The sequence below is a fragment of the Dendronephthya gigantea genome, unplaced genomic scaffold (assembly GCF_004324835.1).
Source record: "Dendronephthya gigantea isolate DGI-Jeju-01 unplaced genomic scaffold, DenGig_1.0 000012F, whole genome shotgun sequence".
NCBI classification, from domain to species: domain Eukaryota; kingdom Metazoa; phylum Cnidaria; class Anthozoa; order Malacalcyonacea; family Nephtheidae; genus Dendronephthya; species Dendronephthya gigantea.
Genome location: NW_021163022.1, coordinates 2,486,931 through 2,503,872, shown reverse-complemented (window position 1 = coordinate 2,503,872; position 16,942 = coordinate 2,486,931). Strand labels below are relative to the sequence as shown.

Genomic DNA, 16,942 nt, shown 5'->3' with positions numbered 1-16,942 from the left:
TGAACACTACCTTCCAATTCTCTACCAGATTTGACCGTTGAAAGTCTGCTGGTGACTAACTTAAATTTGATCTAAAATATTTATAATTCGGGTCTACCGTGCAGCATAAACCTGAAATGACGTCGTATAGGGGGGGGGGGGGGTGGTGGCCATGGTGGCAAGTCACTTTCCTAGCTGACTGGGTCGTGAATGTAATCTTTGTGTGGTGAATGATTACTTTCATTAATTAAGCCAGAGTAGATATTGCGATGGATGATACACCGGCACTTATTGATTGCCGTGAACTTATTGACTTAAATCTCCCTTCTTTTTGTTTGGTTGTAACATTGCCGTTGTATGAAACTTTTAAAACACTCCGTTGTAGCCAATAAATTTTACGATAATCTTTAATTTTCGAGAAGTCTGTTAGATGATAGCTAAATTTTACACATTTGATTATTGATATTATATATTATTTCGTAGATTACGACAGCGCAAAATACTCGTCATGCACACTAAATACTATAAATTCTAGGTCAGTGAGTGACATAATACCTTTTCAACTAAGGCCTAGGTTATACGTCGCATTTTGGTCGCGTCGAATGCAATTTAAACAATTGATAATGGGATAATAAACCAGCTTCATTACCATTTCATTATCTATTGTTTGAATTGTATTCGACGCGCCAAAAATGCGACGTATAACCAAGGCCTAAGGGATTTAAATTCTCATTCGTAGTCTTAGGTCGTTAAACCTGCGTCAACTCACAGTTACATTTCTACCTATATGTAATATAATGAACAATTTTAATTACATGTATACACGTATAAATACACACTATGATTTCAGGCAAGTATACTCAGCAGTTTACGGAAGGTATGTCTTCTAGTTCATAAAACAATCCTCGTACGTCCAACGTTGAAGAGAGAGTTAGCACACGTTTGCGCAAGTCTTCGTTTTCAATAAGTTGAGGTGGGAAACTGGGAGAACAACTTGGAAAATACTCCACACCCTGTAAAAACAAGAAAACAATGTTTTCACATGCACATACGATATTTCCCCCCTCTAACGTTAATATCATATCTTTGTCTTAATAACCATCGCAACAAACCAAATTGAATTATTGGGTTTCAAGTCAAAATTGAGACTCCGTAATAGGAGTGATTTAGTCCAGTTTCCATCTTAGCAAAAATGCATGAAATTTTGTATCATTTGCTAACTCCAGTGGTGAACACACAGTGGTGCACCATACGCGTCAAAACATTCGATGAAAACTCGACCACTGATAATTCTAAAAGAAACCCATACATTATATGCGGTAATAAAGTCAACATTATCTTGCAAGGAAGACTTACTTTAAAAGCTCTATGTTGTCTAGTTACATAGTAACAAAATATAAATCTTCGAATCATCAATGCTAGAAATTCATCGTCAATCATTTGAATGTATGAAATATCTAGAAAATAAATGTCTGGACATGAATATGCACAAAAAACCCAGTGGCAGTGCCTTATAGACGAGCCTAAAAGTCATAGAAATAATAGACATTATTTGACTTTTCAAAATCTTCCATTCTGGTTCATGGACAAGCGGTCTGTAAAACCCATATCCGGACCGTGGACCAATATCTTGGATATTTCACTTCTTCGTCGCTCGGTCCATATTAAAAAGCATCGGTCTGATATTTCACAGTACAGACCTCATGCTCGATCAATAATCAGTTATTACTTGTATGCTAAAAGTACACAATATTGGGTCCCTATATAAGGGAGTATTACAGGTACTCCGGTGATTGGAGCGAATGGCAAATTTCTAATTAAATTATTCAATTGTTACCTGGACACCTCAATACATATTTATGTTACTTAATGAATGCAATGGTTGAATATGAATCTTACCAACAACTTTTGATAATTTCGTAAAGAGTCTGATCAAATCTCCCTCAAACCCTCGCAGCTGTTGGCAACATTGCTCCCACAATCCAACTTGAATATTTGTGATGTTACACACGTACAAAAATGCCACCAATGGGTTGTGTAAGAACAGTGTGAATACATTGCCTTTGCGTAAAGTATCTGAAAAAAAATGAAGAACGATTGAATAACATTGTAGTGCTAAGCTAACTCGATTTCGGTTGATAAACTGACGAGTCTTTAAAATCTTGTGTTCAGTGGCATGTTAGGCTTAGGAATGTTCTTACTTTTCACTCATTACTCGTTATGTGCGATGGGCTGTAACTGTAAGAAGAGAATAGGATATCGTATCCATTGCTCATCACCTCACCTTGTAACGCATGTGGAACTTTGGATGGAGACATCAAGACAACAACAGGATTACCAAAAACACTTGAGAGAGACTAAAAGATGAAATAATGGCAGTTGATTAGATTACAACCAAGAGCAACTGAAAAAATTAAATTCCTGTTTTGATGTTAATCCTAATTTACCTGAAAAGAAGTACTTGTTTCGCTGTCTACAATCAACATCATTGCTTTTCTTGTAAATGGTATTAAGTCGTCTGGATATATTCTGAAATTTCATCACAAAACCTTCCACTTCAAGATCATATAAACACCACACAAAGTTTCCCCTTCAGTTTCAAACACTGACTAACATAATATTATCCTGTCGTACATAATATTATCCTGTCGTTTTACAGAAATCAATCAATCAATCTTGAAGGAACCCACTTAAAAACCCCAATAAAATGCCACTCCAAAGGTGCCTAAAGTATGCCCACTTACGCGTTTGTCTCATTCACGTTGCTTTGTATCATACGTGTACTTTTTGCAGGCTGTAAACCCTTGTGAACGGACATTCTGAGACCTCCTTGACCATATGGACCTATACAGTGGACAGTTTATTGTTTATTTGCTCCTCAAAACAAGAAGGTCCTTAAAACAATGGTACATCTCTTTCATATACCGTCTGTGTGCTTGTTTTCCACTTTGTGACTGTCTGCAGATAGATAGATCAACATCACAGCATTTTGCGGTAGTTCCTGAGAATGTTGCATAAATGAGTTATAATTAGTTCCATTTTACATTAAGATTTATCGACCCTATAAATTGAATAGATTTAAATCTACCTTAAATCCTGAAGCCAGGAACGTGAATAGTTGACTAAAGGTCGGTTTATACAACAAATATTTGTGAGGATTTGGTCTTTTCGATGGTACCGTTTCCTTTCTCATCTATATGAATGAAGGGTATTAGAAATGCTATATACATTGGCGGTCAACTTGAGAGGGTGCAACACGATGCTAGGTAAAAACTATCTTTGCTGAAAACTTGTGCGCATTCATGAATTTCGTTTATTTTTCATTACAATCGATGGAAAAATGGAATGGAATCAACAACAATATATTCTAGTTCTGCACTTCAAAACTTGAGTCGTTGCACCGCAGTTTGTTTAGTGGACGAATCATACTTTGATGTTAGTAGCAACCCTCGCGTGTACCTGATCTTTGGTGAAGTCTGTGGAATTTTCCAAGGAATAAGGTTGATATTCGTCTGGCTCTCTCTCGAGTGCTTGTAACATACGAAACATGTCCAGAGTCAGTTCACTAAATTTCACCTGTTTCTCTCTGTTTCCTACAATGATTATCTCTTGTAAGGATAACGAAGGTCGCTCACTCTCTCCTACAGGTCTCTGGAAACATAAAGCTTCGATTAAAATACCATTCCAACGCAAAATCAGCAGAGTTTTATATACTAGCAAAGCTCATCAGGTTTGATGTCTGTTCTAGAATCCTTGGGATGTGACTGTCAAATGCGAATTGAAATGGAGAAGGGGAAACAAATTATTTGAATCAAGGCACTAAAAATCATTCCGAACAAAACTGGCAGCTCAATAGAATCAGAATCATTGCCAACCATTAAATCGCATGATCAAATCCCTTGTTTATCCGATTTGAAATTTGAATTACAACAGAATAGTTCAATTCTTTAAGATATTTTACACAGCAAAACGTACCTCGGAATTCAGGCGATGCGATAGCACTCGGGGGGTAACGTCTGCATTCATAACTGTGACCAGCGATTCGGCCTAATGAATGTAGAAATATTTTGAAAAACATTTCAGTTAATTAATAGGAATATTTACAAAAATTAACTTATCCAGGCATTTTGACTTTTTGTTTTACAGTCGTGGGTACGATTCATCTCATTTCTTGTTTTGAGGTCCCTTGTAATCATATGTAACCTATATTTTTTAATCGCTTTTACGATTATTGAGGTATTTCCACGTTTTTCGATAAACATGGAATTTTGATGTAGAGAGTGATGCGCGGTGATCTGCAATGGGTGATCTGGTGATGCGGCGTCACCACAGTGCGTCACCACACTGCCTGATTGCAGGTAATTGGCGCCCAAGGCCTGTACCTGATTTGCATATATCATAATGGCGGAGAAGAAGAATGAGAAAAAAAAGGACAGATCATGTGCACGTAGAAAATACTTTAAACTGAGACTGCTGATCGAGTCATTATGATGAAACTGTATCGCTGTGTCATTTCACTTTAAAAACTACATACAGTAGTGTCGAGAGCTTTTTAATTCCAGGATCCTGAAAATTCTCTCATGAAAATTGAAAAAGAAGTGTAACGTTTCTTTGTTTTAATACTAAATATTCAAGAAGTTTAAAAGTAAGTTGATCTCTTAACCAAACTGATTATCCTTTTAGCAGCTAGTGTTAGCATTAAGATATTATTTCTCTGCTTCTGACGTGAAAATTTACCAAATAATATATTTTTAATTTTTTATATTTTATAACATTGATTAGGGTATACATTTTAATCGTAATTGTTTTTTCTTAATAATTTCCCAAATTTTTATACTTTTGATCATTATTAAACAAGTAAACAGCCTTAATTGAATAATCTCCCAACAAACAACATGAGGTAAAAGTGTATTTTGCTTTTGTAAATAAATCATGAGTGGACTAGCTGTTTTTGAGTGCTGGTGCAGATGCTGAACTCTGCAACTTTTCACCATAGGAAGCCCAGACAAATGAGTTGAAGTTAATAAAAGTCCGTAAAACACTTGAGATATGTGTTAAAATTAATTAAAGTATGTTATATGCTACAAAACTACTGTTAGAACCATGTATGTAGCGTGCTCCAGTGGCGCTGCCATTTGACTATGCAACTAGTGATGTAACTTACTATATGATATAGTAAGTTACATCACTAGTTGCATAGTCAAATGGCAGCGCCTCTGGAGCACGCTACATACATGGTTCTAACAGTAGTTTTGCAGCATATTACATACTTTAATTAATTTTAACACATATCTCAAGTGTTTTACGGATTTTTATTAACTTCAACTCCTTTGTCTGGGCTTCCTATGCTTTTCACATGTTGCCTGAGGTCATTGCTAAAGGTTTAATGAATTTACAGATTTCACTTGCTAATATGTACTGAAAAGGAGGAGACATATTACATATTACCTCGCAAAATGATGTGACCTCATTTACTACCAATCTCCAGTCATCCTCATCTGTGGGATTATATATCATTGTATATTCATCTATATATTGCCTAAATTCCTATGAAGAAATTTATGAACATTGATGATTGATGTAAAATATATTCCATCTGGTTGATGTGAAAACATGTATTTACTGATGGTACTATTAGAACTCAAGAAATTAACCTGGTTTTTACTACCCTTGGTAATGATCAGTGATGGATCAATCATGCAGATGTACATTACCTTGACCAATTCCTTTACAAAGTCCATTTTGTTTAAAAGAAGAGTAACAACAATAAATCTTGCATAGTAACGGAGTTTTTTCACCATTAGGTCAGACCTAGACAATTAGGAGAAATGTGCTGGTTATTTTCTGTCGTTCTGGCCAATTAAATAGAGATTGTCATTTAGAAAGAAACTGATAAACAGATCCAATAGAATTATATGCAGATAGTCTTGTATGCTTACGTTTCAAATTTACTTGCGTTCGTGTAATAAGCTCGTGATCGTATGGCTGTGTAGAATGAAAATGCTTCTAACAAGTAGTTGCATTCACTGGTTCGCAAGCTACACAAAAAAGCCATTATAAGTACTTTTAAAATAGCCATAAAACACTTTGATCAATGCAAAAGATATATTCCGGTTCTTACTAGTAATGATAATAGAGTTGGCCAATTTTCGACGCAATTTCTCCAATCTGCCATCTTTTCAACTTATACTTTTTGTCCAAAACTGATCTATTTTCTTGCTGAAATTTCCACAGCTAAAATTTGTGAACACGAAATTTTAATTTTGAGTTATTGGAATTAATCATCGTCCAAACATATGAGCAACGGTGAGGTAACAGCGTAACACCCTGGTAGGACGGAAAGTTGTGACTTGTTAGTTTTCTGGGAGCTACGGTTTTCTGAAAACTCCGGAATATGAAGAGATGAAAGTTCGCCTATAGTTCCGAAAGTTCGTTCTGCATTTATTTTGCAATCAGCATTAGTGAGAACACGCCAAATTTGCAGGTTTCAGGCCCAGCTTATCGTTAGCCAAACTCAATACTGCGAATAAGCATCGTTTTATTTGACTTATTGCATCGTTTTATTTTTTATGGTAGTGAGAAGAACAATCACTTCAATTCAAACTAAAATATTATAGTGGAAAATATGCATTTGGAGGAAAAATATTAATTCATACCATTACCAGTCACCAGTGCATACAAAAACTATCGAGCAAGTCATTTAAGCCGGTTTTCCATTAGCAATATTTTTCGAAATATCGCTAGTGGAAAACCGGCTTTAATTAAACAATAATATCCGGAAACGAGAAAATTATCAACACGAAAAAAATATAATTTGGTTTGGCACAAAAAATGCGTTGACGCAAACAGTAACCTGACCTTAGTGTAGATATCAAACGTTCTTCCAAATTGTGTTTGCCAACTCTTGTGTCCAAACTGTGGCAGATCTCTGCGAACATGTTTTTAAATACAAATTTAGTTTCAAGGCTCTCTAAAGAGCGAAATCAAATAAATAATTGATAAATTGACTTTTAAACCCTTAGTACAACAATACAGACGCCTTTCTTTACATACGTATAAAAATATGTAAATCTGTATTATAAAACTGGTTTTAAACGTACAACCAGAATTTTAATACACACTTAATCCTGACTTTAATTCAAATCTTAACCACAATCTTAATCCCTAATCCGAGAACCTATGTACGCGAATGTACGCCAACTATACACAATCCTAATCCGGGAACCTATGTACGCGAATGTACGCGAACTTTACACAATCCTAATCCGGGAACTTATACACGCGAATGTACGCAAACTATAGTAGAATAAATTGGAGTTTACAACGCTGTTACATTAGTTCAATATATATGTATATATATATGAACTATGTAGTGGTGGTCGGCGGAGCACGCGAGTACTGATATACAAGGATATACAGCAAGCACCGTACAACCAAAGCTGGATTAAAATAGATTTCAAAGATTTCTTGTCACATGTTAAGAACACTCGTCCTCAACAATATAGAATGTGAAAGACAGTTGAAGTTACGCAGAAATATGGTTGTTTGGCGAAGGCGTGTAAGAGGTACTTTGAGCCACCATATTAAGGCTAGATCTAGACATTTTCACCTTAAACTTTTAAACCACTGTCTGGACTGTTCAAGGAGGTTACAAAACTCGGCTACAATCTCAGATTCTCTCTTCAGATTCAACTCAAGTTCTCTCGACTTCTCTTCGTTACTATCGTCTTCGACTTCAGCCATCGTCGTAATGTTTTTGTTTTGATTTTGTGCGTAGTAGCAGTCATGTGCTCTTGGTATTAGAAGAATGTCAACATAAAGGCGGAGTTAAATGTTACTGTACGACCTTTTGGTCGTATGGTTTCGCATTTTATATATCTCTCATAACAAACCACAAACAAACCAAGCACAAGGTGCAATTGTTAGCGTTTCCTAGAGGACAGCAGTCACTGCACGCTTTAGTAAACATAGACAAGAATTAGCATAGATTTAAATTTAAAATTGTGAAGCTATATGACCCTATATCGTATTATTGAATGTAACGATTCTGTTTAGAGATATTCGTATAGATCTTGTTGAAATGCCAGTTGCGTTTACGGCCGTATCAAATAGCTAATGGCAATTAATGATGTCGTATTGATTGAATAAATTCTCATTTCTCATCAACGTACCAACGTTTCATTTATTTCATAATGAGTCCGGTCATATGAAATCATTTTCGTATTCTGTGACAATTCCCGTCTCATTAATTGGCTCGCTGACTTCAGACGAAGAAAAGTACTCGAGATTTTGTCAACAAACATAAAACATTTACCAGAGTAGATTTTCTAGTTTTCACTTTTCAATTTGAGTTAACTATAAAGAATTTCTTGTGTATAACGCTAAGAAGACTGAACATTGTCATAGTCTTACATAGAAAGAAAATATTGAAAATATTGAAAATATTGCAATACTGCGCATGAGCGGTCACAGTGAGGGTGAGTGGTTTGCATATTGCGTCTGGTCGTCTGGAAGTATTTGTAATGTGAGATTCCTTTCCGGTTAATTATTAAATCTATTGGTGTAGGCCGCTGACAAAACAGGAAATGCACTCAGACGTTTCCATTCTTCATTTCACAGAATCGACATGTCATATGACTCATATAAATTTACCCTAATATCTGTGTTACACTGCCACTAGGACGCGTTATGATCGATTCCTACCTGTGGTCTAGCATCACCACCACTACAGCAAGAAGTATTTTCTATGTTTACGCTGTCTGAATTTGAAATCATTTTTCTTTTGAAGTAAAAATTTCTAAGAACAACTATAAGACTTTAATTCGTATTCTTCTCGTCTCAATCTTCTTCTGCCAAGTTTGATCGTAAATTAGCCGATAGAGGCCGTTCATAAAAATACGTGGCGCTCTGAGGAGTGTGGCGATGTTTGAGGGAGCGTCAAAGAGGGGTAGATGGCATCCTCACTACCAGGTGTCCAGGTGTTTCGCGTACTGCAGTACACACAGTACGCCTGGGAACGCGGATGGGGTGAGTGGTGTCTGTTGTAGCCTCACGTGACGCTAGCTGACAATCGGTTAATGACAATGTTGCAAAAATTAAATAATTATTTTTCTTATATGCAAGAAACTCGCAGAACACAAATAGACCCAAGCCCCAGTCAAAATGTTTGTGGGCATCAGTCAACATTTTGAACTCTAGTCAATCACGTCATGATATGTTTTTCACCAAATTCGTCAAGTGGAAAGACGTGCGTTCACTGGTGATCAGTGTGTGATGGGATATGTGGTTCAGCGTCAGAAAAAGGGTAGAGAGTGTCAAGAAATGGCCATAAGGGCGTTGCGTATATTATGAGCGACCAAAATTAGAGTTTTTAATCTTAGTTGGGTTAATAACATATCCCTGCATGTGTTTGATTTTTCAGGTGACATGCATACAAAAGATAAAAGTTGAAAAAAAGACAAGAAAACAAACAAAGAAATCGGTGTAGTAAGTTTCAATAATTTTCTTTATTATATTATACTTTACAAATCCACTTGACGGATATTGGTGCGTGTGTTTACATCAGCTGAATCTAAATTAGCACTTCTGTGTTTCATATTTCCAAATACAAAACCAACATGCAAATATTTATCTCTGATAATTCACCATTTGCATGCGCACTATATAGCGCTCAGTGCTGCCTCTTTGATAAGCTATTTTTTGGAAACAGGTTTCTTGTTAGAGAAAAAAAATTGTGACACAAACATATCCTGGTAGTCGAAAAATATCGAGAAAATGGTGATTCTATCCTTCTAACGCGTTTTACTTTAAAGATATTTTGGAAGTTCCCCTTTTTTTATTTGTTTCATAAAATGTTTCTTTTTAGAGAAGTAAAGCATGCGGTAAGTTTGTAAAAACACGTTCGCCTGAGAACGTTTTAAAATTTCGAATCGGAGGACCGAGTCGAATATGTTTCTATATATAACAGCAGCAATTTTCGTTCTCTAACAAGAATTAATTTTTAAAAAAAAAACTAAATGACCAGTTCATTTCGAAAATTGCGGGGAGCCACATTAACATGCGCAAATTCTATGTTGTGTTGGATGCAATGACAAACGTATAATTGCTTATGATTGTCCTGCGAGAGAACCACTTACTGTTAGATTCTCTTTATTATACTAAAGATTGTTAAGTTCAAAATAGTGTTTTACAAGAAGCATATGATATGAAACCCTGTAAATCACCAGCTGTTATTATACATATTATATATAAACTACCCCCTAGAAAAAAATGTGCGATTTACTTTATATTTCATACACAGGCTAAAAGATTTTGCATCACGTCATCAGTTTTGTTCATTCTCTGTTCTTGATTTTTCGTTTTGCATTTCGTTTGTTGCTTCGACGTTTTCTCAAGGAAACTTCACAGCACGAACGGAAACACGAGCTGTGGAGCGAGCATTTTCTGATCACCAATTTACGGAACCTGATAGTTTTGCGAGATTCATTATCGTCCTTTTTTCTCAAGTTACAATAATAACCTTTCTTTGCCGCTCTTCGACCAAGTTTACAGCAAAGCTTCCCATCGTGGCTCTCCTTCGCACATTTCTTCTTACGGATTTTGTGCACCGAGACTTTCTTGCCTGCAAAACGAAATGTATTCAAGATTAAGAAAAGCTTGCACACAAACCATTAACACAAAAGCTAGATTTGATCATAGTTCTGATTTAACACAGAAACTGTTCATTTTTCACAGTTTCCTCGCTGGTTATGCTTCTCAGAGGCAGGGAAACTAGATAACATAGTTTCCGGCTGGCTGTGATTGTAAAAAAAAGGACAAAATGGTGTAATGTTCTCATATTTTATTCATGAGATATTTTAATGTACAAACTAAAGTTCCTTGCTACAACGAGTCTAGATACACAGCCATCTTAATAGACCCCGCTTGTTTTTCCTCGTGTAACTCTATATATGTTAATAATGTCCAAATTAGTAAAGTATCTAAATAAACTATACTACATAAAGTACTAAGTCACTATAAATGGTAGAACTAAAACAGGCAACTTCTAATAGGTTGAATTAGTACGTGTTCTGACATTCGGTAAGACCATTCTCCATTCTGATATGATTCATGTAATTGAAAGAAAGTCATATCCGTCAAAGATATTGTATTACGAATTAAATGAATGAGAATAACCGGACACTGATTCGGAAACTATTTATTCGATTTATCAGTCGAAGAAAGCAAAAACGGAGACACCGATGGATGCCTTAGCCGACACTTGAGACGACAAGTCTCAGTGGCATTGATCCTTATCTTTTTTAACATTCACTTTTAATTTGCACAAAATCGACGGTAACGTAGAAGACCTTCAGTAAATGTATTAGGGTAATGACAGCGCAAATTGACGAAAAGCGTGCACGATTCAGGCAGATACTGCTCTTTGTAATTTGTAAAAGCGCGATGTAATTTAGTTGAAACAGCATGATCCGACTGATCCGTATCTATAGATTATAGTGTAATTAATCTAGACAATGAATGCATTAAACATCAGAAAGGGGATTTTAAAGACCTTTGGATATCGATTAATTTACTGTGATATCAACTCTTGCTCTGGATACTAATGTGTGGAAAAGTCAGTAGAATTGCATGAAAAGGCAATTTCACCCCCCATGCGTAATAGAAGACGCATGCGCTCTTAAGGCAAATTGCTTGTTCAACTTGACATTTTTAGAAACAGAACCCTACCGCGTCGTGTATGTGACTTTGTTTGTCAACGGAAAAGCAAGTCTGTAACTGTCAGGATAAGGAAAATATTTTCTGGGTTTGTGTCGCAAGATCCAAGAACAGCGACACGGAAATGTTATAAAACCTAAATGTTTAGGATTCCTGTTTCCTCCGTTTCACTCACCTTCCTTACTGCTCAACAACCGAGATAAGTAATTTCATTTCATGCAGTGAAACTGTGAGAATATGCGACAGATTTTCTTCATGTCTGTGTCGCAGATTTGGTTCAATTTAAGCCGATTAATTAATTAATGCATGTCTTAAGCTGCTTTTGTTTCCTATACGCCTGTTACATGTGGAAGAAAACACTATATATGTACCTAGGTATATTGGTTAGAAAGACTTTTGATTCTTAATCTGGATTTCTGTACGAATTACGATCTGATCTGCCCTTCATTTGGGATTACAGATTTCCTTATAAATTAAAGTAGTCATTTGGGTGATTAAATAACAACTATGACGTCATAATGAATGGTAATACTGGTAATCCTGTATGAATAGTTCAATAGCTATGAATTCATTTACCCTGACATGAAAAAGCGGATATTATCTTCACTTCCCAATGTTTCTGATTGTATAATACAAGCTCATCGGCATTACTCGCCAAAGGTCAAACAACATTATAAAATTGATTTCTTGCTATCAATCACTGATATTTACAACATTTTATTGAAGCCATTAAGGTCGCAAATTGCACGACGGTGTCTTGATTGAATAATTCTACCCCCGCATGGCTATTATTGAATGTCTTGGCCGACACATTGTGGTTATTATAGGAAGTACGGGGCTTGAGAATTGACGAGATTCAAGTGCTGTTAACTAACTATCTTTTCTCGCGTTTCATAAATAGCCATCATCCTCTCGTATTGAACATGGATCAGGTTCAAACATATATAAGAAATTATTATGGTGTTTTTTTCTTTCCTTGACCAGAGCGAATGATAACTTGTAATAAGATTAATCAACCCTCATGCAATCTCTTTCTTGTTTCCTCTAAAGGTTATATTATTAATTTCTTCTTTACAAACTTCAGTAGATCGAATTTCGTACTCCAGTTTTATCTCTTTTTTTTCGCGGTCATTTTGGCAGTTGGCAATCTCTTATCATCAGTACACAAATTGCGAGGGTATTTAATCAGTGAACTGTGATAAATGTTATTTTCATTTCACTGGTATTAATCAGGGGTGTTCATACATGTGGCCTGTGTTCCGGGGTATATGACAATATGCTAGACATGTTTTTCAAGTGAAAATTGTGTTATCACTCAAGAGCAATCAATTTTTAAGTGGTCGACTACTCCAAATGAAAAATTCTTGCCAAGTGCTCTCATACCCGTTATCATGAACTGAAGTATAGTTTGTCTTGCTTCATATGCTAAAAAAGGTGCTATACTCAAGATATTTTAAGATTTCCAGTACTGCGGACGCTATTTTTAGTGTATTTTTCTTAATATAGAAATATCAGTGTGCTATTTTAGAGTTTTAATTTCGACGATATTTTCAGCAAAAAATTCTACAGTGACATGCAGTGAGGGGGGAAAGAATTGTTTCGTGCGAATTTGAGGTACTGATAAGTACATCTTTTGTTATCAAACTGGAATATCTTGCTTCACACGGAAGAGAAAAAATGCTATAAATGAAGATATGTGTCAATCTGACAAACCACTCTTCAGTATACACAGGAAAAAACAAGATAAAAAATCAGATTTGAAAAACCCCGTTTTTTCTGTTCAATATGAATTTGAAATAGACATGTGGAGACATGTCTATTTCAAATTGACAGTTTACCGCGAGAATAGTTTTTGTTGATGTAGGTTGACGTATTGTTGCAGTGTTGAATATGTTTTGTATGAAGTTCTTTTAATAGATCTAGCGTTCTGGGGCCGGTTGTATCAAGCCCGTTCAGCTTAAGTTCAAAATAGAAAGCAAGTCTATCGTTTTATTCAACAAGCAAACTAAATGTTTTTAACCTTGATACAACGATACTGTTTACAACTACATATTCAGTGGCAGTGCATAATATTCAAGTTGACTCATTCAAGAAAGATGTAACTTGTAAGAGTGTTATTTAATTTTGACTTATCCACCGTTTAAGCTAAACGGGCTTGATACAACAGGGGCCTGCATAACATCACTTGAAGTATACCTCTCGGAATGTCGTCTTGCTGAGTGAAAACTAGAATAAATTTCATTTTCTGCCATCAAAGACCTCCGATGCGGTCGGAAAGATCTCGAATTCTTTATTTTCTGACATAAATTGATCGATGGTAGTTGGATGGCAATTAAGTTGAAATATAGTTGTCAGAGAAATATAGATAGACATAAAGCATAAGGCTCGTAATGATAAGCCAAAGGCAATGGCAATCTGGCAAAGCCAATCTATATTTATGTTCCTGCATGCATGCATGCAATTGCCGTGAGGTGCATATTACGTTTGCACCTTTAATCCTTTTACATGAAATTATGTTATAGGAAATGAGAATTTAAGAGGGATTATATAATACATTTTATAAACTCTCAAAGATGCAAAGTATAGGGACTTATATATTTCGGCAAGTCTTTGACTATTCCCTGCAGTGTAATGTAAAAACCTTTCATATGATCAAATATCTGAAGTTGTTTGTATAATGGGATTACTCTGCAAAATGTGTGATTTAGATTTGCCCTTTGCCCTGTCTGTTCGCATTGTTTTTCTAAGGAAAACTGTTTATAATATTGAAGCCAAGGTCTAACAAGGTTTCTCCCTTATTCTCTTCTGAATATATTTGCTGCTAATAACTTTTCAGGGGAAAAGCTTATATCCTTTAAAAAACCCACCATGCATGCATGTAAATATATATCAACATTATAAAACAAACGTTTTGGTAAACACGATAACAGTGGAATTAAGAAAAGAAATTCTCTCCAAGCCTCGTATGACCCAATGAATAGGAGTTAAACGCTTGAGCTTGCGTGACTGAATTCCTTTGATTTTTGAAATATAACTGAAGACTTTAAATCTCACCCGCAATGGTATATAAGTTATAAACTTGGAGGGCAATATATTCACTGTTGGAGTGGTGTATTGCAATACTTGCGCAACTAACCATTCATGATAACACACACGTAGTTAGGATCTTTTTTGCCAAATTTTTAATGCAATTAATCTTTTTCACCTTGAAAGTAAATGGATTAAATATCAATTATACTTATCCCTCTTTTTAATTTTCATAGAAACCTGATGTGCGCGTAACGCCCTCACTATTTCTTGTTTAAAATAACTTCAATAGTCATGGTATCAAAATTTTGCCATTGCGGGAAAGTCAGCGTTGAAACCTTGTCATATTTTTAAACAGCTCAAACCACATATTTTATTATTGAATACTGTCTTCACTGGGACCCCTGGCACGTTTGAATTACATATTTAGGAAATAATTCTTTGTGTTCGCATTGTTAGGCAGTATATGTAATTTACTTTTCAAAACACGCTATTTCGAGGTTAATGCAAAACAAAAGGTCACGCAAATTTCAAATTATGGATCAATCAACGTTTGCATTCAAACGTCACTTATAGATTTCATTCGCAAATTATCCGTAGAATAATTTTGAAAATTCGTGAAGAGCAAAGCGACCCTTAATTGTCGAGATTCCTTTCAATTTTTACCTCAAAACCTCGTTAAATTTCTTTCTGTGGCATTCGCGGGCAGAAATTCCAAAAGCCAGGAAAAGCATCCTGTAAAACTAGGTGAGGATGCCACGGATTTACTGTCAGCCCATCCGAGGGGAAGGTGCATGGAGTTAATAAGTCGAACAGCAGGACAGCGAAACTAAAGACCACATCAGTAATTCTGCGCGTTTCAACTAATTTCGACTAAATCGGCCGATCTGACTCGTAGTTTGTCTGTTCTTGAGCCTAGCTATAAGCGGCAGCACAAGACTTTTGCTTTAAAAGTTTCGCACAAAATGTATCCGCTTCATTTGTAACTGCATCTATAGATGTTCTGATTAATTACAGAAAGTGTTTTTGCTTTTACGAAATAACATAGACCCTAAACTGAACAGGATGAACCCAGGCGAAACTGATGTGATGTTGGTGAACTTGTAATGAAATGAGCGTAATGGAGTGAGAACCCGTTCCTCTTAATGCAAAAATAACGACTTAAAAAATAATGTGTTTTCTTCTCAATTAATTAAATTGTTGACCTCACTGCCATCTGCTATAATTATGTAGTCATGCACGCTTGCATGGTAATCAGTAATCACGGACAGGTCGAAGAATACTATCTAATATACTCTACGCTTGAGCTATCATGTACATTTTATATATGTGAATGAAAGCTAGGTCGACCTTGTGAAGACAACAGTCACCATCATCTGTGTAGTTGCCACTAAAGCCCTATTCGTAAAATACGTATATTTTTGAATAAAAATCTTACCTGGCTTTAATTTCTGTGTTTCATGACTTGAGCTGCTCGCGTTGCGTCCAATGCAGAGCCCGTGTTCAGGGAAGTTGCTACACTTGAAGCGATCCGGCCATTTGAATCCATAGTCGTTCATCAACCCTTCGCAACCAACGCGAGCGTTCTGGCATAAAGATCGACAGGGTGGAAGTGGTTTATGCATCTGGGTACATACTGGAGCGTAAAGAGCACAGAGAAAGAGGGCTATTTCGGGCGAACATTGAATTTTAACAAGACTTGTGAATTCACTTGCGCTTTGCTTCGCCTCATCTTGTGTATCCTGGTCCAAATTGTTCGGGAATATCGTTGTATTGTAACCAAGTCCTTTGCAGAACGGTATCTTAATTTTCTCACATCTTCTCTTTGCCAATGTCACACTGCTAACAACGACAAAGATGAGCGCAATGATTACACATTTACTTTGTAGACCCATCTCTTTGACTTGACGAGAACGGACAGAACCCAAATGTTGCGTGGTCCAGTGATCGACTGATAATGACTGACTCGGAGCTGGTTAAATGCTTTATACCTAATTTACATAAAGGGCGCGCCAAGTAACCCTGATCCGAGCTTAATACACGTTTCCTGTGATGACGGGCAAAAACCAACAGAGTAAACTCCGTAGTGACAAGTGAAAGCACGTGATTGAAAACTGAACGGTGGAAGTGGAATCTGGAACTTATGAAGATCTGGAATTGATGATTTTTCGTAGATTATGTCTGACGAAATAAACACCGCATAGAAATAATATTTTCTCCT

At 36.1% G+C, this 16,942-nt stretch overlaps 2 protein-coding genes across 2 annotated transcripts; both read right to left on the bottom strand.

The window, feature by feature from the left end:
- Positions 1-406: 406 nt before the first annotated feature.
- Positions 407-7,842, bottom strand: LOC114518876 (protein SCAI-like). Its single transcript, XM_028538908.1, has 16 exons — positions 7,589-7,842; positions 6,838-6,907; positions 6,101-6,213; positions 5,919-6,017; positions 5,694-5,790; positions 5,428-5,526; positions 3,955-4,026; positions 3,439-3,630; positions 3,068-3,172; positions 2,905-2,980; positions 2,724-2,823; positions 2,427-2,508; positions 2,264-2,336; positions 1,879-2,055; positions 1,336-1,436; positions 407-992 (listed from the first exon to the last, which is right to left on the bottom strand). The coding sequence occupies exons 1-16, from the start codon at positions 7,720-7,722 to the stop codon at positions 840-842; spliced, it is 1,743 nt and encodes a 580-aa protein (XP_028394709.1). The 5' UTR covers positions 7,723-7,842; the 3' UTR covers positions 407-839.
- A 1,624-nt stretch (positions 7,843-9,466) lies between these two features.
- LOC114518877 (frizzled-7-like) lies at positions 9,467-16,693 on the bottom strand. Its single transcript, XM_028538909.1, has 2 exons — positions 16,160-16,693; positions 9,467-10,600 (listed from the first exon to the last, which is right to left on the bottom strand). The coding sequence occupies exons 1-2, from the start codon at positions 16,614-16,616 to the stop codon at positions 10,314-10,316; spliced, it is 744 nt and encodes a 247-aa protein (XP_028394710.1). The 5' UTR covers positions 16,617-16,693; the 3' UTR covers positions 9,467-10,313.
- Positions 16,694-16,942: the final 249 nt, after the last annotated feature.

Bases quoted from the DNA above. Each gene is read 5' to 3' on its own strand.
- LOC114518876 (XM_028538908.1), bottom strand. From the start codon at position 7,722: ATGGCTGAAGTCGAAGACGATAGTAACGAAGAGAAGTCGAGAGAACTT. The intron at 3,631-3,954 runs GTACGTTTTGCT...TTATGTTTCCAG, and splicing joins CGCATCGCCTGAATTCCGAG to AGACCTGTAGGAGAGAGTGA. The intron at 2,509-2,723 runs GTAAGTGGGCAT...ATGAAATTTCAG, and splicing joins AACGTGAATGAGACAAACGC to AATATATCCAGACGACTTAA.
- LOC114518877 (XM_028538909.1), bottom strand. From the start codon at position 16,616: ATGGGTCTACAAAGTAAATGTGTAATCATTGCGCTCATCTTTGTCGTT. The intron at 10,601-16,159 runs GTAAGATTTTTA...TTCGTTTTGCAG, and splicing joins AACACAGAAATTAAAGCCAG to GCAAGAAAGTCTCGGTGCAC.